Source organism: Micropterus salmoides, unplaced genomic scaffold (genome assembly GCF_014851395.1).
Source record: "Micropterus salmoides isolate LMB-PRFRI ecotype aquatic unplaced genomic scaffold, ASM1485139v1 Ms_hic_scaffold_20, whole genome shotgun sequence".
NCBI classification, from domain to species: domain Eukaryota; kingdom Metazoa; phylum Chordata; class Actinopteri; order Centrarchiformes; family Centrarchidae; genus Micropterus; species Micropterus salmoides.
Window position 1 is genome coordinate 5214019 of NW_024041151.1, and position 23515 is coordinate 5237533.

General features: G+C 40.7%; 1 protein-coding gene across 1 annotated transcript in view; it reads left to right on the forward strand.

Annotated features, from left to right (window-relative positions):
* ogdhb (oxoglutarate dehydrogenase b) overlaps window positions 1-23515 on the forward strand; it is a 29408-nt gene that overhangs the window by 171 nt on the left and 5722 nt on the right. Inside the window, exons 2-15 of the mRNA XM_038733636.1 lie at window positions 1392-1757; window positions 7329-7517; window positions 9098-9191; window positions 15784-15899; window positions 17143-17297; window positions 17428-17574; window positions 18674-18764; window positions 19502-19681; window positions 19775-19903; window positions 20645-20824; window positions 21395-21547; window positions 21974-22076; window positions 22154-22282; window positions 22378-22528. Of these exons, the coding sequence (XP_038589564.1) occupies window positions 1533-1757; window positions 7329-7517; window positions 9098-9191; window positions 15784-15899; window positions 17143-17297; window positions 17428-17574; window positions 18674-18764; window positions 19502-19681; window positions 19775-19903; window positions 20645-20824; window positions 21395-21547; window positions 21974-22076; window positions 22154-22282; window positions 22378-22528 (2042 nt within the window). The 5' untranslated portion in view covers window positions 1392-1532. The remainder of the gene's footprint in view (window positions 1-1391; window positions 1758-7328; window positions 7518-9097; window positions 9192-15783; window positions 15900-17142; window positions 17298-17427; window positions 17575-18673; window positions 18765-19501; window positions 19682-19774; window positions 19904-20644; window positions 20825-21394; window positions 21548-21973; window positions 22077-22153; window positions 22283-22377; window positions 22529-23515) is intronic.

The window sequence follows — 23515 nt, forward strand, 5'->3', positions numbered from 1 at the left end:
ACGTTAACTGACCCTGCGGTGAAGTCCTGCACGCGACGCTACAATCGGTGTTTGTTTGTGCGTGAACCAAATAAGTTTGTTTAGATCGTCACGTTGTTGGGACAAAATGCAAGCTTCCACACCGGAAATAATTCAATGTCACGAGCAAAACTTTACGGTTTAAGTTTAAGACATGGTCTAAGTTGAAGTTAATAGTGATGTGAGTTACTGCTGTTTTGAAGGGAACCGGATCTTTCGGGCTCAGTTTCTTTCCGGGAGCCGGTATTTAACTGGCTTTTCATTTAGTACACACTAAGTTACCACTTCTGCTTACTGCCTGAGTCACACTGTTATTTGTTTGCAAGAAATATATAATTAGTCATATTGTTGATTAAAAAGTGGGATGTCAAAAACACACACAGTAACCTACATTCCCATTATTCCAATTACAAATTCCTATTTCATAAACAATATAATTTGACATGATATAATATGAAACATAAAATACGTTTTCTCTGTTTAAAGTTATAATTTGTTTATTGTCATGCATTTATTTTTCATTCAGGACCAGCACATTACTTAAGATTTTGTTTAGGGTGAGTTTAAGGTCTTAGACATGTCAAATGTCCCCTGAAGTGATGGAAACAACTTTATGTTGGGTCACCCTGATTTTATGGTTAAGAGCTCCCCAGTGATGGTCTAGCTATATTAAGGATGTACTGTGATATATCATCTGATCCAGATACAAAGAGCTAAAATAAAGCTACAGCACTGAGGGTCTTTTTTCATCACAAAAGAATAAGGCTGGTGATATTCTATATTTTTATTTGTCAACAAATCCCACGAAAAGACCAAAAAACAACAAGTAATTCATCCTGCTAACAAGTATTGTCTGTATAGCCTAAGCTAGTTTCTTCCCCTGCGCCATAGAGCTCCATTTGTTGCACAGGGTGACATTTTCCTTCATTACAGTAAACACAGGTACTGTTTATTTATTTATTTTTGGCTCAACACCTTCCTGCTGTTGCGAACACTCTAGAGAACCAAATATGGATGAACTATCACTAAACAAAAAGCAGTATTTTCTAACATTTGATTAAAACTTAAGTGACCAGCTGTTCCAGGAAATGACTGAGCCTTTTTAAAAAAAAAATGAAGTAAATATTTATTTTTAAACATTCATGCCTTCAAGTATAGGAACCAATGGGATTTGACTGAGTACCACAGACAGGTACTTCAGGAAGTATTGAGTGACCAACACATTGTTGGTTTGGGGTCTTTTCGTGGGAAATGTTGAGAATAAGAAAAAACACAAGGTTTGTCCTTTAACTACAATATACAAAGCATATAGAACAGTGTCATTGTTATGTGGTGTGTTTCTGATATACACAATTTACATTTACACTAACCAGGACCCAGTGTACCGTCAGCGGAAGAGAGGCAAGCGGGAGCTGTGGAGAAGCGAACCAGTTCAGCCAGACAGGTGTCCTTGTCCAGGACAGTGCGTCGACAAGAAGGGAAGGGGGAGGAGGAGCTGTGGCTGACCTGCAGCCATGCACCGCTTACGGACTACAGTTGCAAGGCTTCGGCCTTTAACGGCTGCACAGAGCCTATCACAGCCAAGACTATTGATGACCGAAAGGGGCTTAAGGACGTTTCAGCCTGTGAGGCGCCTGAACACACCTGTGGCTGCTGAGCCCTTTCTTAATGGCACCAGCTCTAACTATGTGGAGGAGATGTACTATGCGTGGCTGGAGAATCCCAGGAATGTACACAAGGTACTGCAGATCTTTGTATATGTTTGATGTCACATCTTTTCAATTTGTCTTTAAGGTATGTATGCTAAATCCAAAAATCATTTTCACTGAATGTGTGCCCCCTCGCTTCTTCCTAAGGGCCCTGAAAAGAGAAGAAATGAGGTCTCACTGGTAACAGATAGCTGTTCAAAATGTAGTAGGGTAAAGGTTCAGATAGACGCTATCGGTACTTTGTGTGTTTGCTTGCGCATGTTTGAATGAAGTGTCATCAAAAAAGGTTGCACCAGTTCTTTCACGTTAAAAGAAGTTGAACAAAGCTGCTCTCAGGGTAAAACGTAGTTTAATATATATGTGTGTATATGTAAAAACATTATGTCAACAAATTTGTCAAGCGCAACCTCATTAGCATCTAAGTTGTGAAACTGACTACTAGCACTTAAGGCAAGGGAACTTTATTTGTAAAGCACATTTGAAAAACAAGAAAATTCAGAGTGTTTTACATAAAGCAGAAGAGCAATATTGTGAAAAACAAAAACAACATTTAAATACAAAATAAAAACAGGACAGTAAAAGTCACAGTGCAGTGTAAGATATTAGCCAAAAGCTTTAATTTGATATAATAAAATGCAGCTCCAAAAAGAAAACCCTTCTGATTTAGTAGATCTGCAGTTTTCTGGGAGCTTGTTCCAGATATATGGTGCATTTTAAGGTACTGAAGGGTTTAACATCTAAAGGGAAAAGCAGTCCCTTGAAATGAATGACAAAGAAAGTGCCTAATTCAAAGATAATGTTAAAGGATCAGTTCACCCAAATTACAAAAACATTTTCTCACTCATCTTCAGTGAGGTCTGTCTGGCCATGCAGATGATAGGTCAGGTTTTATGCGTCCATGTTTTGAGATATCTGTCGCCATCACAATACAGTGGAGGGGTTTAATGAGTCGTGCTCATAGAATAGAAAGTAAATTTAAAAACACTCAACAGCAACATCTGTTTCCAGCACCTGCTACTCTTGATGAGTGGCTTAGCAAGGGAGAAATTTATTGTAGAAACAAAAGGGGGAATTTTCTACTGAAAAGACAAAAACTTTGGAAGAGATTTAGTTGATTTGTTTACCTTTTAGACTGCTGAAGTTGTATTAGCTTTAGCTGAACTTTGGACAGAACGAGGATAGTGGATTTTGTCCCCCATCTCTACCACTTACCAAAACTTGTTGGTAAGGGATCTCTTAATGGCCAGTATCAACAGGAGGACTGATTACTGTTCTGTATGCACTGATCCATTCAGGCAGAAAACAGTACTAACACAAGAACTGCTGGCACTACTGTAATCACCCCTGCTAGAAATACTGCTGCTGCAAGTACTATTAATTCTAACACTGGAACATTTTCTACTTGTACTGGAACAATAATGATAATGACTTTATGTATGACTCACCTTTTTGAAGACAGTGTTCTGAAGTGCTTCACAATAAAACAGGGACAAGAAAATATAGATGAAAGATAAAGTGCAATAGCTGAGGGGTCAGATTTGTACTACTTGTAATAGAGATGGGTTTCCAAGCGATGTCTTTGTGGGTTGCACACATAACTGTGAGCTTATGGGGAGATAAAGATTAAGAGTTGTTTTGTGTTTAAACTCCTCAAACCCGAGAAAGGAAAGCTCAGAGTGAAAACTAATGGTTAGCATCTAGTGATCTGGTCAGAGCTCTGGATTTTAACGAGGTGGTGGATAGTTTTGCGAAGAAGCTGGTGAAGAAGACACACCTGTTTTAAGGCGAGACAGCTCACACTGTCACTGTGTGTTTATGGCTTTTCAAATAACAGTACAAAAAGTGTTTGTGTGATTTAAGACACGCCACTTAAATAATCCTGAATATAATTATATGTGGAAAGCCTGTAACATCATATATGGCGGCTGCAAGAAAGCCGATCGTCTGCCTTTTAACAGCCGAGCCAGGAAACAAATTCAGCCACTTGTATGACTCCACCTGACGTAAGTGCAAAGTTTAGGTTTGCGACAGTTTCAGATGTTGTGGTGGCAGCGAGGAGCAGCTGTGTGACCAGATCAGATGCACCGCATGATGCGACTTAAAATTTGAGGAACAACATACAAGCAACAACAAAGCATCACATACAGATCTACAACTGACAACACATACTAGTCAGAGCAGCAATCACATCAATGGGGTAAATACCTAGGGAAGGAAGTAAGAGTTAACAAAAAGTGCAATCAATACAAGATAATTGTAGGTGGATAGAAGAAGAAGAGCACAGGAAGTGCACGTTAGAGATCAGGAGTTAGAGGTGTTATAAGAGGAAGTTTTCTCAGAAGAGATGAGACCCGGGTTCAATCCCCCACTGTGACCCATCCACCATTGTGTCCCTGAGCAAGACACTTAACCCCTTATTGCTCCAGAGGCGTGCGACCTCTGACATATATAGCAATTGCAAGTCGCTTTGGATAAAAGCGTCCGCCAAATGAATAAAGCTCGTGAAAACTTGTGCACGCGTAGTAGAAGTAGAACCGGCGGGGAAAACACTTTTTTAACCTTGTTTTGGGGCAAAGTCATTAATCTTTTTTGGTTGTTTTTATTAGATTTTACTGCTGATTCTATACATGCAGTTTTTATGTCCCAGTGACCAGTGAAACTGCAGTTATGACCCTCCACCCATTCATTCAGATAGTGGCCTGGATTTGTCTAGACTTTGGTTGGAGGGCTTCTGTGCTTTCAAACTTCTGCTAGATGGTTTGAGACACACGTGTAATTTACACTAACTGCAAGAGCTAACTTTGTGTAGTCTGGGCTAGCGTAATTACTGTTGCCATTTCTCACTGGATTTGCATACATCATGTTAGCTAGCTCGAGCCTAGAGATCAAAGCCCCTATCAAAGGGTGCTGTCTGGTAAAAGGTTTTGGAAATGGGAGGATGAGTGGCACATGCAAAATCTAAACACTGATTTCCAGCAAGTTGCTTTATATCTAAATACTGAAAGTGCCCACTGATAAACTGTCCTGACATTGTGGCAGTGAGATATCTAGTCGTTAGGAGTATCAATATAACACGCTGCGTATGGTGGCTCAAAACCAGTGCTACCATTGCTTCTATAATAATAAGTTAAGTGCTGTAAAGGAAATTTCTACCTTTAATTAGCTCTTCCAAATTGCTAGAAAGGCTGAGTTTCCAGCCTAATCTACAACTTTCAACTTTGCTTTTCATTGACCAAGTAGAACAAACTCCAAGATACAATCAATAAGCTGGTAAACATCATGAAGTGGGTTAACCTGAAACCCTTGGACGCAGGGTTTCACATTGTAGAGCAATGTGAGTGGCATTCAAAATGTCATACACTACCTGTAAGCTGATTTCCCACTACAGAGGCGGACGTTGAGAAGTTTCCTTTACCTGTGACCTTAAAAGCCTCTCACAGAAATAAGCCTATTAGTCTCCTCTATGGTTAGAAACTTAGATGCAAGGTGAAATGTGTGTTTTTTCAGCCACACAAGCAGCATGGCTGTCGACTCTTAAGCTGGGGACACCAGCGAGGACGCATCTGGACACAAGTGGATGACAAAACAGCGAATTGGGTGGTGTTTAGTTCTGGTTTGTCTGTTTTTAACATGGAGGCCGAGTCAGAAACTTTCTCATATCAGAGCTAAACAGTACACTAAACTGATGTGCTAAAATGTACTAATATTATCATTAGCTCTGATAAGGTTGTGTGTAAAAACAAAAACAAACATGTAGTCTATATTATTTATAACAGCGGTAAATACTGTAATATAGAGTAGAAAAAAGTATCTGCATTAGAAACAAAGAGCAAAGAGTAAATTAATTTGTCTAAGAAAAAATCCACAATTAAGGCAACAGGATTAAAAGTGTTGTTTTGTATCTACACTTCCTCAGAGCTCTGAGTGGATCATGAAGCACTGGTAGCTCTGAGTAACTAGAGATACGTCCACCTGAAACAAGTATAGACTACTAGTCTTTATTTTTCAGATTATTCTCATACAAATGCATGTTCTGCTTTGCTACATGGTATGACTACTTTTATTCAAAAACAGAATTAACTCTGGAAAGGTAGTTCTGATATGATGTGACATAAGGGGCAGCCCTGCTGGTAGTAACACCACGTCCCTAAATCATGAAGATATCTGTAATTTTACAGCATTTAACAGCTCTGTCCTCCTGCATTTTCTGTCTCAGCTCTGCCTTTTCTCTTTCTGTCGCTCTTCTCCTGTGCATTTTTTCTCCACGCTGCTCGCCCACGCACACTCACGCACTGACCGAACGCTGTGTTGATGTGTGAGCGTGTGCAGCCAGTTGCGTGTGATGACAGAGATCATACTATCGGGTTAAAAGTGACCGGGAGGCTGACGGTCTACAGGTCCGAGGGACTGTGGCTGCCCTGTGACAGATTCAACTTTTATTCACGTTTGACAAATGTCTGGATGTCACGTAGGAGAGAGTGAGACGCGCCTGTTGTATGGATTCTCCTGCAATTAAAAAAGATCGCTATATCATTGCTGCTGCTGGTTAAGTTGATAATAAACGGCAGGCTACTTTAATCTCCACAGCGTCTTCTTGTTTACAGCACCAAAGTGGCTAGTGGGAGTGACTGTGTTACCCGCCACGAGTGAAATGCACCCGCATTTAGCGGGTTGGCAGGTGTTAATGTCAAGCCCTGCACTTGACATCTGTCAACGTCAATGTTGCTGTGTTTGCGGGTGCATGCTGTAAACATTTAACCTGGGAGGATTGGGTTTCTTTATTGCTTCAATTTTATTGATTCCAATTCTTACTCCAAATCTACTTATCAAATCCGGTTCTGATTCCATCCCCGTCATCACAAATCTTCTCAGTGACAACTCCGTTCTAGACCGTCCAAAACTTTTGCCGCCTCTGTGACAAAATGATGCGTCCGACCCTCGATCCTCACCGTTGTGTGAGTTATTATGAAAATCAAGTAGGGGGTTCTCTTCTCGGATTTTACGGGGCCCCCGTAATGTACGGTAGAGGCATAGGGTCTCTATTCTCAAAATTCATCCATCTTGGCTGAAGTGAAAGGGGTCTCTACTAGAGGGGCGTCTCTGGGGTCTCTAAGAAAAATGTAGATTGAATAATTTGTAGAGATCATTCGTTCAGCGTAGGTCGGCATAGCAGGTCCTGGCAGATAAGAGACACTTGTATGGACTTTAAAATGCTCGCTGCAAGTTCAATCGGGAGCACCGCTGAAAAATGCAGATAGTTAGGAACCGATAAACAGAATCTAAACGCATGGGTCTTAACGAATCCACTGTTTTTGGAAATTTCAGTTTGATTAAAAAATCCTTTTTTAATCCCACAATGGGGAAATTTCCAGTGTTACAGAAGCAGCTGGGCATAGTGCAAAAAGAACAAAAGACATTCTAAAGATAAATAAACAACAAAGTTCTCGATAACCATCCCTAGGCATGACCCTGTGCTAAAAACACATTAAAGAAGTAAATAACAATGGATAACTTAAATAATATATAACAAATTCTGACATTTGTTTAAACTTGTTGAGTAATTTGTCTCCTTTCATTCTCTCTCATTTTGTCTCCCTGCAGTCCTGGGACATATTTTTCCGTAACGCCAATGCTGGGGCTCCGCCTGGTGCGGCCTACCAGACCCCTCCACCGTTTAGCGGGACTTCTCAGGGACTGGCCAGTGTCCAGGCACTGGTGGGGGCTCAGCCCAACGTGGAGAAGCTGTTGGAGGATCATCTAGCAGTACAATCACTCATACGAGCCTACCAGGTAAACTAACTCCAAACACCCCTGAGCTCTTTGTCTCACACAGAAAATGCGTGTTGCTTTGTTATTATAAGGTTGGGTTTTTGTAGAAGTCTGTACTATTTTCTGACAGTGACCTTGAGTGTGTTTACGGATGCAGTGATCCTGAACAAATCGTATCAGAGTCCAGGTGACATTTATCTTCAGGCCTCTGCTATCAGTACAGTGAAACGATAAGAAGGAACAGTAAACTAAGAATAGATTGCCTTTGCAGTTCACTTTTGGGAGAAGATGCATTTTACGAGCCCCAACTATCAAACAATGGCTCATGTTTTAGGCTGCATTTGTTAGAAAAGACGCTGTTGCACACATTAAGTTACAGACACGCGGGCTGGTGTTTTCAACCTGTAAAGTTGTAAACAAAGTGATTCTGGTTTGGTTTATTCAAAAAATATTCTAATAAATTCAGGAAAGGTGATGACCTTGTGTAAAAACAGTGTAATGATGAAATATGGCTTAAACAATCAGTCATACAGATGACAGACAGAGAGCTCTAGTGAAGTTGTTGTTTAAAAACCTGCCCTTGACATGTAAATCTAATCTCTAATCTAATGTCTTTTGTCATTCCGTGGGCCCAGTTTAACCTGCTTTCATTACCGTGAAAATATGCATATTCATTGTTGCCTCAAAGCAGGGGATAGTTCCGGTTGTGTTCCTGCTTGGTACTTTTGTGATTGACCTTATTTTGATAACTGGACGTTGTCACGTGTGTTTCCTCCTCGAGTCCGACCCAGTTTGATAAATAATGTTGTATGTGGTTCTCGTACGGCGTAACATGAAGACTTCACAGCCTCTCTTCAGGCAGGACTCTCATACTGCAGCACTTGTCTTTGTAAAGAGACAAACTGACAGGATAAAGTCACTAACCTGCCTGTCAGCTCGCTCTGGTCCGTTTCAGTGGATTTACCATAAAGGCTTTAATACGTGTGCACTCCAGATTTAGCTAGCTTAATCGCCTTCTCACAGACGAGCGACAGAAACACTCAAAGCGGTTCTTTTCAAAGAAGTGCCGACATGTCAACGTAAATGTTCGGTAAATTTTATTCGGTCTTTTGACTTAGTAGACCGAACACCGAAAGTGACGATTAATTTCGGTGGCCGAACATTCGGTGCATCCCTACCTAACATGTTGCAGGGGGTTGGGATGAAGCAAATTATAGCTATAAAAGGAACTAAAGTTGTCAGGTAAATGTCGAGGAGTAAAATATTTGGCTCTGGAACGTAGTGGAGTAAAAGTAAAAGCATAAAATGGAAATATCTCAATAAAGTTATTGTACTTGAGTACATACGGATTTAGTTGCTTTTCACCACTGCCCGAGCACATTAGGGCAGTGTCGAATCTGCTGATGACCTGTTAAACGACTGTTTTAACAACATCTTGCATCCTTTTTAGCAGGATTCTTGCTAACATGTGTGGACATGTGTTAGGAAATCTTACAGGAAGTGGTCAGCAGTTTACAAAGTGCAGACAGACTCTAATCTGCTGAAACGGGCTGACAAAGACTGACCTGTTGCACACTTACACTGTGTTTCTCTGTTTGTAGGTACGAGGGCACCACATAGCGAAGCTGGACCCCCTGGACATCAGCTGTGTAGACTTTGACGATGCCCCGTGTACCGTCGGTTTCCAGAACGTTGGTGAGAAATATAAACCTGCTTACATGTTAATTTCATTTTCCTTCGCCTCTTCCTGTGATTTGATAAAAGAAGTGGAAGTAGTCACCATTGGTTTGTGGACTGCCGTTTTGAAGCCCTGAGTTTGGTCTACGGGGTAAGCTACGCAAGTAGCCACGCATTTATACGTGTGTATTGGTATCTGCGTTGTTCTGCAATTACACCACCAACAACACTAGCTGGCGGTTGCGTTATAGGCCGAGCAAACTAACTTCCGGTTAACTTCCGGTTTAGCTTGTAGACATTTGTTATCGACCGAATGGATCATATTCTCATAGTGAAACAAGTCACTTTGCAGGGGTTGTGATGCTCGAATATAGTATAGACGCTTTCATCGGATGCGTTGCCAAGGTGATGCGCCAGGCTCGAAGTGAACTTGTTTACTGGTTAATATGGTGAGTGATATCCAGTACAGTGTTTCCCATACATTCATTTGTGTGGAAAATAATCAAATAATCTGCAGATTAATCGATAATGAAAATAGTCATTTGATGAAGCCCTACGGATTAGCCTTCAAAATTTTTCTGAAAGAAAATACCCCCATGTTTATTGGAGAGGGAGCTTTTACATGTTTCTACCCCGGTATCTCATAATCCCCTGAAATGAGCAGGACGACAACTTGCAGAGCTGCAAAGCACATTGACTAAAATATTATACTGAACAGCTGTTTTTATTATGATTCGACCTCTACTATCCCCAGCTGAGGGCAGTTCTGAATAAACAGAAAAAAGGATTGTTAATGATTGACTAACATTAATAACAGCAGCAGGTTTGATTGTTTATTAGAAAGAGTAAGTAAAAGATACTGGGATTTTGAATTTCTAAGAAGCCATGGTTTAGGTGAAGAGGAATTAAAGAGCTTACTTGAGGAAGGATCTACACCTGGCACAACCCGCCTACCTAAAAGTTTTTTTTATTATTATTATTAATTAAATTTACCATTAATTACCCATTAATAAAGCAATTAAGTACAACATAGTCTTTGTAAAGTATGCCTTATTAGAAAGTGGTGCCCTATATTTATTTTGTAAAAATTTCATTTATGTTTAAAATGTATTTGACCAGATAATTAATCATTAATATCTATATTCACATCCTAATAAGTGACTTTTTGTTTGCCTTCAGGGCTTCCAGGCAGAAAGACTCTGAGCCCTGAGGGCAGACTTCTCCCATGTTCAGTTTGTTCTTGCACTTGTGTATCCTGTTGTTCTTATCAGCTCATACTGTGTATAGCAAGTTATAGTTTGTGAGGAAACAAGATAAGGCTTAAGGGACTCCAAGTGTCCACCAAAGCATTTCTTTCTGACGCTGAGTGCTGAGTGTTTTTTTCTAGTCGCCTTCAACTTTGGGAAAAACGCTGCGCTCGTCACTTTTTACCCAGCTGTCCAATCACAGTAGAGGAGTGGCGGGACAAACACCACACCGTAGCAACGGTTACTATCCTGGAACCGGGCTTCGTCGAACCTCAGCTCTTGGACTAAACGGTGGCACTCGCCGAGATGTTTCCTCGCCCACAAAATCACATGAACCTACATACGGCGAGTCCGTCCTCGCTCTCTACCTGCTTCAGCCTTCCCTTCATGCAGAACAAGAGCCAGAACAAGTACTCTGCTCTGTGTTGACATTTTTTACATCCAGTAAAGTTTGGTAGAACTACTTGCAACAAATGTATCATAGCAACCAAAGCAGTCGGGAAAAAAACGCTGCGCCTCAAAAACGCCCGCTAGCGCTCCCTGATGGACGTTTTCAGAAGAGCAGCTGGCAAAAAACACTTTGGTGGACATGGGCCCTAAGGTCTGAAATAACTCACTACTGAGTTTGCTATTTTGTAGGTCTGTCTAAATGTGTAGTGAGAATTATTATACCAGTATTATGTCAGTGGCTGGCAAAAGCCGGCCGCCAACAAAAATATGTAGCCCGTGGCCAGATTACTTTGATAACAGCAAAAAAAAAAAAAAAAAAACATTATAGCGGCTGGTGCTGAAACAGATTTCAGTCATGACAGCAAAAGTTACTCACATAATCACTTCCTCTTAAGTGATTGTACAAAATAAAAGCGCCTGCACATGCTTGAATGTTAACATGTAAAACGATCTCTTCATAATCAGTTTGTTGAAAAGGGAGATACTAGCAGCAAGTGGGGAGTGAACACACAACCCACACAGTACATGGATTATTCAATATATATAAATTTACTACGTTCCGGCCCGCCATCTAATGACTTGAGAATAATTTGGCCCGATGCCAGACTTATTTGCCGACCCCCGCCCCATGTAGTCGACTCAAAGTCCCAGAAGGAATTTTGAAGAGTAGCAAACAACTGATGGTCACTACTCAAGCCATATGTACCATCATGCATTGCCGTGATAGAAAAATATCCTACTGATTGATCTGGCACGTTTGCATGTGTGTAAGTAAAGGTGCCTAGAGAATGATTTGAGTCGTGTCCGAAAGTGTTGTTTTAATTTTGCCAGTGAGCTCACTAAGTAGTCTTGTCTTGTCAAATGTCCTGCACGTGTGTATCTTGTTGATCTTATCAGCACATACTGTAACCATGATATAGTTTATGAGGATACAAGTTAAGCTGACAGGTTTTATTGTCATTAATGTGCGACTTTCTTCCCCCCGTCAGTTAAAATGTTTGTGTTGTTTTCTGACATTTTTCCCCAAATGAGGATACTTAACATGATGTTTAATGACTTACTTTAAACATGTTGACTCAGTTTCAGTAATGTGTTAACTAAACATAGACTTGTTAGTTTTGACCCAGTCAAACTGAACTGTGTGTGTGTGTGTGTGTGTGTGTGTGTTTGCTGTGGTGTGTTGTGCATGCCTGCAGCAAACGGTCATTGTGCCTGCTGAAAAGGTCGGGGCTCTGAGTTCAAAAACAGGTGATTGTTATGAGCTGTGATAGGATGTTTCCACAGCTAATAGAGGTATTGTTCAGTTTCACCGAGTTCTGCTTTGTCCTGGCCGCTTCACAGAGGTGCAACAATAGGTTGGCGTCGGGGTCCGAATCAGCCTGAAAGCATAAATGAGCATCTCTGTGCGATACTTAGCCTACACAGTGAGTGCGTCAGTGTTTCTCCAGGCCTCCAGAGTTGTCTCACTATAAAAAAGGTCTCTATAATCAGATCGCTGGAGGGTAGGACGAGAACTCTTTGCTCTTTTTAGTGGGGACTAACCTTTGACCTACATCCAGTGACTGCACATTACTTTCTAATCTAATAGGCTGCCTCTGGTCCGCGGCGTTCCTGTGGTTTATCAGCAGATTATTAACCTAGTGTTGAGGTTGCCCCTGCGCTCCTCTCTGTTGGCTTTAAAAAGGCCCAGGCTGACGGTTAATTTGGGTGGTACTACTTAGAAAGGAGGTGTGTGTATGTGTGTGTTGGCTCGTCCAAACCTTTGCTCAGCAGCCAGTGGGGTCAGACAGGACTTATTCAGGCTTATCTGTGCCTGCTTCATTAAAATGTTACTGTGATTAGATTGCAGGCAGACACTACTTGATTACTGCCTATACTTTGAACCATCAAAGACAACAACGTGTGTGTTGCTGGGTGTGGGGGGGGTCTGCAGACGCGGGGAGGAAAGTCTAAAGATCCCTTATGTAACGCAGAGAACTGACTCTGGCATATTGGTTTGAAAACCCCCTGCACTCAGCACAGCACCCTGCACTAATTTGCTGAGAACAGACGTAGATACAACCCTCTCCGTTCCATACTGTCTTATCTCTGTTTGGTGCAACCAGGACATCACGTGCTATAGATAAACACAAGCCACCCAATAATGTGTCAGCCTGCTGCTCCTCCGAATATTGACTTTTGAAATCGAACCCATCAGGTCGGCCCTGTTCGCCGCTCCTCCCTGTTCTTGTTCTGACACTCTGCGTGGTTTATTTTCAGGGGAACCTCAGACACAACTCTGCCCCAATTTTGCTTACGTCAGCAAAGTTTAGTAAATATTTGTCAACATAAACACACAGAGGCAAAGAAAGAGTGATTTTGTTGCATGACGTTGTTTAGTTTTTAGTCCTTGCTTAAAATTTTTCAAAAATGTGCTAATCTCCGTACAATTCTCTTGTATTGATTACACTATTCGTTAACGCTTAAGTCTTCCCCTAGATAGGGCTTGGGCCAAAAATGTTGGATTACTTAACAAATGAGGCAGAACTTTCAAAACAATTATTACAAAATATTTTATTCAACAACTATGCTTGAGTAAAATTAAGTAAAATATATTTCAGTCTCTTTTTCTCAACAAAATAAATATCTTAATAGAAAAATTAAGCGCTAAAGCGTTTGTGATTCAAATGAATAAGATTAAACATTGATTGAATATTTATTTAACATTTGTTATATTGTTATTGTGGAAAATTGTATTGCAACAATTATTGTTATTGTTTTATTGTCCAGCCCTACCCCTAGGCATGTATTCCACTGATCCATAATAGCTCTTACTATTTAGTGCTGCTCTTACTAGTAGTACTTTATTGATGCTTGTATGTTGCTCCTCAAATGTAAGTCTCTTTGGATAAAAGCGTCTGTCGAATGAATAAAACGTAAATGTTCTGAAACACCAACAGAACCTCGTATTTCATTAGTTTTCGACTGGAATAGCGTTGTGTGGCGGGGTCCGCCACTTTGTTTGTTTATTTTATAGACCACGTGATTAACAGATCAAACGATAATTTATCAGCAGATTAATCCGAAATGATAATAATTGTCCTTATAAATTCCCAGGAGTTTACTAGGACGTATCTTAGGAAGGACAGTGCAGTTTGGTTGTAAGGAAAATGTCTTTAGTCTGATTAATTGCTGGCCTAATCTATAGATGCTTTTAATCAGTGCAAAGCAGGTCATTAAACATTCAATAACTAAGATAAATTAAGTTTTAAATAATAAATGAATGTTTGGTTTAAATGGAGCAAATCCACAACCACTAATTACATAAACTCAACACAACTAACTAAACTCTTGACTAAAATAACAGAACTTTGTGACCATTTTCTGTATAATTAATACCAACGTACATGGCTGGTACAGAAAAATGTGCGAGTAAAAACTACAACTTTTTTCATCATTTTTGTGCATGAATGGTTATGATTTTTTTGTTAGTACTTAGCATTAATAAATTAAACAGACCGATGTATACTGTTTTTCTTGAACAAAGATTTTATAAATGAAAACAACCTACTATTAATATTAGACCTGTACTAGTGATACACTGCTGAAGCAGAACATAAACAAATATGAATTAATGAGGAGTTTTAGGTTGAATGATAAAGCACGATTAAGAGTGAGCAGTGTTGAGATTTAAGTTGAATGATTAATAAGTTTATAAAATAATTTACTGTCCTAAGTACATTTAATAGCAATAAAATAATTTTGCTTCAAATTTCAATCTGGTGTCTTCTTTAAGTTTGACAGAATACCTTATTATCTCAATTAAAAGTACTGAAACAAATGTTTACGTGACATAAAAAGGAAAGTTACTATTTTTGCCAGGTGGATTTTTTCATCTACCAGTCCCATTGGCAGGCGAGCCAAAAAGATAATTTCCACCCCTGCAAGGAAAGGTTACCCAAATGTATTTACAGAGCTCTTCAAAAACAAGGTTTACAGAACTAACTAATAACAGAACTTTGTGCACATTTTCTGTATAATTAATACCAACCTACATGGTTGTTTCCTGAAAAGCATTACCAGATTTGGTATGATGTAATGATCGCAATTTCTATTATATTATTATATTCATTGAATAAAGACAAGGTTACAAGCCTGCAAGCAGGTATTCAAAGGAGGACACACTCCACATTCCTTTTTTGTTTGGCAGGTTAGTCCAGAGCATCGGGTCCTGACAGAGAAAGCTCAGCGACATTCAGATTGTAAAAAGTTCAGTTTTGATTCTGTAGTGTCCACAAGTGAGCTTCGATCTCATACGGGATTAAAGGATCATTTGAGATCCAATTCAGTGTCTCAAAATGTAAACAAATGCCATTTTACTAGCAAGGAGGAGTTCTTCTCAGCCGGTGAAAACATTTGTATTATGTCTTTAGTTTCTCTGGAGGATCTTTGTCAAGTCTGAGAACATAACCCAGATGATGTCATAGTGATGTCATCGGGGACATCTCAGTTTGGGCTCAGGGAGTACGCATCGTTAGCAGGAAACCTCCGTTACGTCCGCTGCATCAGTTTTGTCCATTCTTACTTTATCTAGTCCCCCAGCATGCAGCAACTCTCTTAATTATCTAATAATGGATCCAAAATTACACTAATTACACTAACGCAGGTCAGGAGTTTGAATCCCACGAGTAGTTGATTTGTTGATTAACGATTTTGCTAGCTGATTAATCGTTTCAGACACATACAGACCAGGACCACCACAGACAGGAAGAGGTCTGTGAGTGGCACCAGGCAAACCATTAATCAATTAATCAAAGCTTACAAATAAAGTGATGACAGATTATAGCTCAAATGGGCTGTAAGATAATGTTCCAGGATTCCAGGAAATCTTCATATCATTGGTGTTTCCTTTCCTCTTTGTGTCTTTACAACAGGTCTTTACGGGCTGGCTGAATCTGACCTGGACAAAGTGTTCCGACTTCCCAACACCACCTTCATCGGCGGCAGTGAGAGCGCTTTGCCGCTCAAAGAGATTATACGCCGCCTTGAGGTAAAATGCTTTAAAATGGGCCACTGGTATAAAAAAAAGAAAACATCCACATTGTCATAATAATTAATAATAAGTATTTGTAGGGGTGGGAATCTCTGGGCATCTCACGATTCGATTACATCTTGATAAAGGATGTCTGGATAATTACCAGGCATTTCATTTGCACGTCTCCTCATTAGCTTGAAAGGACTAGTTTGCACACCTAATTTGCTTGACGAACCTCCGCTCCTCCGAGGTCACCACCCTCCACAAGATTTCCCCGTCACTCGCTTTCATTCGCTCAACCGCACACTCAGTACACACAAACACATTACGCACCGCCCTTAAAACACCTAACTTACGCTGCTCTTATAACAGCATCTGTCACGTAGATGTTCTTGAATGAGAAGAGGAAGCTTGCCAAGCATTAAGTGTTACCGTGATATTAATCCGCGGTTGATATTAATGATTGTGTGAAATTTTCATTCATTCAGCAGCGGCGGTGCACCAAATATAAAGTGAAGACCGGTCTCTGTAATGTGCACGCCACAGACTGTACTTCCGAGTTCTGCCTTTCGCATTGTTATTCCACGTCCGCATCTCGATGCATCTAAGAATGGATTTTTTTTCATTGCAGAGTAGCTGTCCAGGGTTCTTCACTAAACAGGGTTTAAAAACTATGAATGTCGAGCAGAAAACAAAAATAAACAATACCAATAAGTAAAAAAGTCGTGTTACATTACTGTACCGTGTAAATAAAAATAATGAAACAAAAAGGGAAACTTTTGAGCTGACAAATGGGATTAACCCCCCGAATTTAAAGCCAGTATAAAAGCACATCTTTAATTTTGAGTTTGCCGTTCTAAGAGTGCTCCTCAGGGGCATAAAAACTGAAAGCAGTTTAACCAGATTTCTTAATCTGCCAATATGCCAGGTTATATAGGGGTTTATAAACAAGTTAAAGGACTTTAAAGAGGAACAGATGAAAGATCTCAGCCCGGCTGTTTTGTATGATACTAACAGATCAGAAATAAAGCATTCAGAGCTTTCAAAGTTATCAGTAATCTCTTTAAATCAACTCCAAAACACACTGTGAGCCAGTCTAAGAAGGTAACGATGGTGAGCATCACTGTGAGGTCTGTAACTTTTGTCTTCAGACTAAACTCTGAGTGCAGCTTCTGGGTTTAACAGAACATGTGATACCTGACGTTACACTCAGGAAGCCCTCTGCTTGGCCACGCTGACCTCTCCCTCTCTCTTCTAGATGGCCTACTGTCAGCATATAGGAGTAGAGTTTATGTTCATTAACGACGTGGAGCAGTGCCAGTGGATCAGACAGAAGTTTGAGACACCAGGCATCATGCAGTTCAGCCTGGAGGAGAAGAGGACTCTTTTGGCCAGAATGATCCGATCCACAAGGTCAGTCCGGGTTTCTTCTCATTCCTCAGCTCCGCAGTAATTAACTGAGCGGGCTAGGTGGGGAGGGGTGTTGGTGTTATAGATGTTCTGAGCCGCAATGTGAAGCAGCAGCACCACCTCCTGTCCACAGGTTCGAGGAGTTTCTCCAGAGGAAGTGGTCTTCAGAGAAACGATTCGGACTGGAAGGCTGCGAATCGCTCATCCCGGCCCTGAAGACCATCATCGACCACTCCAGTCAGAGCGGCGTGGACAGTGTGATCATGGGGATGCCTCACAGGTAAACAGCTCTCGTTGCCTTTCTGCACAGACAGAACCTGCGACTTTTATGGTTTTGTCCCGTGACCATTTGAATAAAGTTTAATCAAACAAGATGTGCTTAACAATGCTGACTAAAAGAAAGGCAACGCTGCTTTGTGCAATTCTAGTATGAATGGAACATAGGAATAAAAAAAAGACAAATATTGGAGCTGCAGGTGGCTGGAAGTTGCAGACTGTCTGTTCTGCAGCAGAGTCTCACTCAAGACTACAGTTTAATCCACAACAGGCTGAAATGTGCAGAAGCAGAGGAACAGAGATGTGGACCTAAGTTGCAGACACTGACGAGGAGGTTGCAGTTCAAATAAAGATTTATTTAGTCCAAACAAAACAGGAATACTAACAAAAAAAGGCTTACGTCTAAATTCACAGCGAGAGTCCGAACAAATGGGAAAATCCAACAAAGGCAGTCCAACACGGGTTAAATCCAACAACAGGTGACGGTAATCCAAACACAGGGAATATCCAAAAAAAGAGTACAAGGCAGTACAACACTCAACATAAGACGATGACACCACGAGGACTGAACAGAACTGAGGGCAATATATACAAACAAGCAGGCAGGAAACAAATCTCGACAAAAACACATGAAACTGACCACTACAAAATAAAACAGGAAGTAAATCTAGTGACAATACATAAAAGGACATGTGATACCAAATACAACAGAGAAGAAGGAACCAATGATCAACTAACCAAACCTAAACAAGAACACAGAGGCAAAGAGTAAAACAGGAATGGACATAACAGAAAATAACAGAAAAAAAACACACAAAAACCTGAGAGCATACTAAATTTTTGATATTATCTGATTAGGGATGTTTTGTCAATTATTCATGTGGTAATTTAGTCATGTGTTGGAGATTTGGTTCCCCTCTTTTCCCGTCTCTGGCTTAAGTACAGAGAAGTAATTTTTCACATTATGAATTTGACACATGGTGAACATCAGTGACTCAAACGTTGTGTCTCTAATAAACTCTTACAAAACTTTTTTCACACGATACATTGATGAAACACCTTGACTGATTGGTCCCTCCCGATGTGTCTGTCTCCGTCTTCAGGGGCCGGCTCAATGTGCTGGCTAACGTGATCCGGAAGGAGCTGGACCAGATCTTCTGCCAGTTTGACTCTAAACTGGAGGCTGCAGACGAGGTTTGAACATTACCTGCTGAGACCAGAGAACATATTGATTAAAGTTACATTAGAAGTTATCAGTGATTGTAAGGCTGCACGCACTGATTATTTTCACTGCCCATTAATCTGTTGTTTTATTGTATCGATTATTCATTTAGTCTATAAACTCTGAGCCAAAGGTTTTTAAACATTGCTCGACATTGTGGGAAATTTGCTTTCTTGCCGACAGCACATTTTCCAGAATGTCAAGCCATTTGCAGTTGCTTGTTTTGACCGTCCAACAGGCCAAAACCAGAAGAAATTACATTTTAAAATGATTTAAAGAGAGTTCAGCAACGAATCGTCACATTTGAGAAACGGGAATCTGCAAATGTTTGGGGTTTTGACTAAAATGATTAACAGACTATCGAAATTGTTTTCTGTTGGTGTCGATAACTGATTGGTGTACTCACTGATCATTTAGCACAAGTTTATCATGTGAAATCAAGGCCGAAGTGTATAAATATGCCCAAATATGCTTGCTTAAGGCTTTGCACAGTGAATTTTAGCTTCTTCCTTTCTTACATTTTCCCAAAGTGCAGAACAGAGCGGTAAAAAAAAAGCTTCTTTCCAGCAGCACAAATGAGACAGATATTTTATTTGTTTACTTTTTAATTTAGTAATGACTGGAACCTTTATTATGTTTATCTACTGTCTCTTATTTTCCTACGGGTACAAATAAAGTAACCTGAACCTTCCTGATTTTCTGCTCTCAGGGCTCTGGCGATGTGAAATATCACTTGGGGATGTATCACAAGATGATGAACCGTGTCAGCGAGCGGTACATCACGATGTCACTCATGGCCAACCCGTCCCACCTGGAGGCAGTGGACCCGGTGGTGCAGGGAAAGACCAAAGCTGAGCAGTTCTACGGCGGAGACACTGAGGGCAAGAGGGTACGCTGAGTCAGGCCTTTACGTAAACATATGGGGAAGGCAGTTTCGCTCGTGTTCTTAACGTGTTTGTAACCCGATGAATGGACTTCACAGGTGATGTCTATTCTGCTTCATGGCGATGCTGCATTCGCAGGCCAGGGTATCGTGTACGAGACGTTCCACCTGTCTGACCTGCCGTCCTACACCACACATGGCACCATACATGTGGTGGTAAACAACCAGGTACACATGCTTGGGCTCCGATGAGAGTTAGTCTCATGTCCATGAGTCTTTCCTCAGATACTGAGTGCTGTGTTAACGGGGTTATACAATTTTTCATATTGCATATTAGGAGAATTATATATAAATATTAAACTGTAAGTGTGGATCACATGGGGAAGACGTTCGATTTACAGTTTCTGTACGTTGAAGACTCTTTTTAATCAGTAAATTATGTGGACTTCCATTATACATTACTTTTACTGAACTTTGTAAATGTTTTTATGCAAATTTCAATACATTTATTCAGTTTAGATCTCCAGTAAAAATCCAGTCTACCTACTGAACCCTTTAAACATTTCTCATAATAACATTTTTCAATTAGAGCAACAAATAGTCAAGTGACTTGGTGCCATTGTTACTGCACATATTCTATGATTTTCAAATGTTTTGAGTCTAAAGAGTTTACTTAAATTGAATATATTGAAAATAAAACCTGTTTAGCTTTATGAAGTCTTGTTTTCTTGAAGTAACGAAGGCTGCTGGGATCCTCATTTCGTCCCTTCATTACTTTATCATCAGTTTTCGTGAATACACATTGGATGCAGAGCCTGAAATGTTGTGGCGAGACAGTTGACAGTAGATTCAAACCACATAATGGATCTAGAAAATAGTCACAATAGCTGAGTGTGAACCTTGCTGGTTAGAAAGAGTGCAGTATCATAGCAGCTGTTTATTTAGTAATTAATACTCTCATCCACACAGATTGGTTTCACCACAGATCCCAGGATGGCACGTTCATCTGCTTATCCTACAGATGTAGCACGGGTCGTCAACGCGCCCATCTTTCATGTCAATGCAGACGACCCGGAGGCTGTGATGTATGTGTCCAAGGTGGCGGCCGAGTGGAGGAACACTTTCCATAAAGATGTGGTCGTAGACCTGGTAGGTATATAGGAGGTGTTCCTCGCTGACTATTTTTCAACTACCAAACTATATATGCAGAGGGTTTGTGAGGGAACACAGAGAAGTTCTTTGAACAGTTGAATTTTGTTTCACTTTCTCTCAAATAAAAAAAGCCTTTTGTTCTAAATTCAGAGATATGTTTTCAGGTGGGGAGAGTTTATGGGTGACAGACCAGAGAAGTCAAAAACAAAAAGTAAAGAGCTGTTTAGCCCCTTGGTGCACAATAATATCTAAGAGCTTGCTAAGAGCTAAACCCATTCTGACTCCTCTCTGGACCACTGACATAAAGCCCCCACTGGTTTCTGTTGGAATCTGCATTCTTATGCTAGACAAGCACAATATGACGTGTTGCCCGACCACGTCTGTGTTTACTTGATCTGAATGGCGGTGTCAAAAGCCGGCCGTCACAGAGGCACAATATTGTTTCTATATGTAGATAACGCCGCAGGCTCTTCCAGTTTCTGTTATTGATGTCAACAGGCAGACAGATGTATAAGAGAAGATCATGAGTAAAGTAGTATGCCTATCCTTTTGCCTCTTCACATTCAGGTGTGTTACAGACGTAACGGCCATAACGAGATGGATGAGCCCATGTTCACCCAGCCGCTGATGTACAAGCAGATCAAGAAGCAGAAAGGGGTCCTGAAGAAGTTTGCTGAACAACTCATCGCTGAGGGAGTCATCACAACACACGAGTACGAGGTAAAGAAACATGCGACGCTGAAGATGCTGCTCATCAAACAGCTGTAGTGAAATATGTACTGTATTCATTATACATACACTGAACAAAACGCAACACTTTTGTTTTTGCCTCCATTCAACATGAGCTGAGCTCAAAGATCTAAGACTTTCTCTTTGTACACAAAAGGCCTGTTTCCCTCAAATATTGTTAGCAAATCTGTCAAAATCTGTGTTAGTGAGCACTTCTCCTTTGCCGAGATAATCCATCCACCTCACAGGTGTGGCATATCAAGATGCTGATTCACAGCTACAATAAATGGACTACAAATACCAAGTGTCATGGTGAGCATGTTAGCATGCTAATGTTAGCATTTAGCTCAGTGCAGGGTTGCTAGCATGTCTGCACACTCTTCTTTTAAATTGTTTCTTTCTTTCTGTCTCTTTCAGGAGGAAGTAGCTAGTTATGACAAAATCTGTGAGGAAGCTTACGCTCGCTCCAAAGACGAGAAGATCCTTCACATCAAGCACTGGCTGGACTCGCCGTGGCCTGGTAGGAGCCTGATTTTCATCCCAGTATTTAGTCGTTCGTGGCATGAAAGTGTAACGTGTTTTTGTGTCTGTCTGCAGAATTTTTCACTCTGGAGGGACAGCCCAAAACTATGAGCTGCCGTCCCACCGGCATCCGTGAAGAAGAGCTCTGCCACATTGGAAACATCGCCGCCTCAGTCCCTGTGGAAGACTTCACTATACACGGAGGTGCAGATCGCTGTCCTCCTCTTTCGACGAGCATCCTCTGAACGCACCGTCAGTCTCTTTCTAATCTGTATTTCTGCCTTGTGTCCTTGTCTTAGGTTTGAGTCGCATCCTGAAGGGCCGCGCAAATATGGTGAACCAGCGAGTGTGTGACTGGGCTCTCGGGGAATATATGGCCTTCGGCTCTCTGCTCAATGAGGGGATCCACGTACGCCTCAGTGGACAGGATGTGGAGAGGGGCACATTCAGGTAATGCATACGGCAGATTCACTCGGTATTGGTTACGGATTCAGCTTATCTAGGAGTCTGACGTCAGATACTTGGTTTTATTGTTGAGGTTTTGTTCCTCTGTATCTTGGAGATGTGTCCAAAGGTATGTGTAAAAATGATCTTTCTCAGGGCTGCAGCTAACGATGATTTCTATAGATTATTTCAACGATTCATCGATGCGTCATTTAAGAAGTACTTTTGCTCGGTAACGGGTTCAGCTGTGTACGTTGATAGATATTTATTTGTCCTAGCGTCATACAGCAAACATCAGACCAACAACATCAACAGACCAACAACCAGACAACTGCTTTACCAACACAAACATCACCCGAGTGCTAAACAAGTTATACTAAGGTGCAGCTCACCGACAACCAGTAAACTCCTGACTGTGGCGCTACATCCCAAATCATGATTTCAGTTAAATGCTGAAGTTGCAGTTACTGTTAGCTTGTCTGTGGTCCACACTGTGCTGCATAGTTACAGTATATGGATTAAACGAAGTGTTGATGCAAAGAATTTGCGTCGATACATTTTAGTAATCGAATTAATTGATTTAATCGATGAATCGTTTCAGCCCTAATATGTCTTTATGGCTTGAAGTTAAAAAGTGTCACCAAATGCTGGCTTCAAAGAAGGTATGAACACTATCAGCTATCTACTGTACAAGCAATTGAAAAAGATGCTTTACACCCGTCAACTACAGGAAGATGAGGGTGAAAAATACTGTCGGAATGAAAAAATAGTTACCTTCAGGAAATAGACACTGATTAATGCTCCTTTTTTCTAAATTTCTCCTGTTTTGGTTTAATAATAAAGGGTGATTGCACCTAAATCCCTGTGTATTGAACTGTACCTGTTCCTTTTGTCAGTATTTATATACAATTCTCGCTAAATTTAAAATGTTCCGGTTAACTACATGTCATCTCTTCCACGGATGATTCTCACACAATAGCTTTATACCTTTTT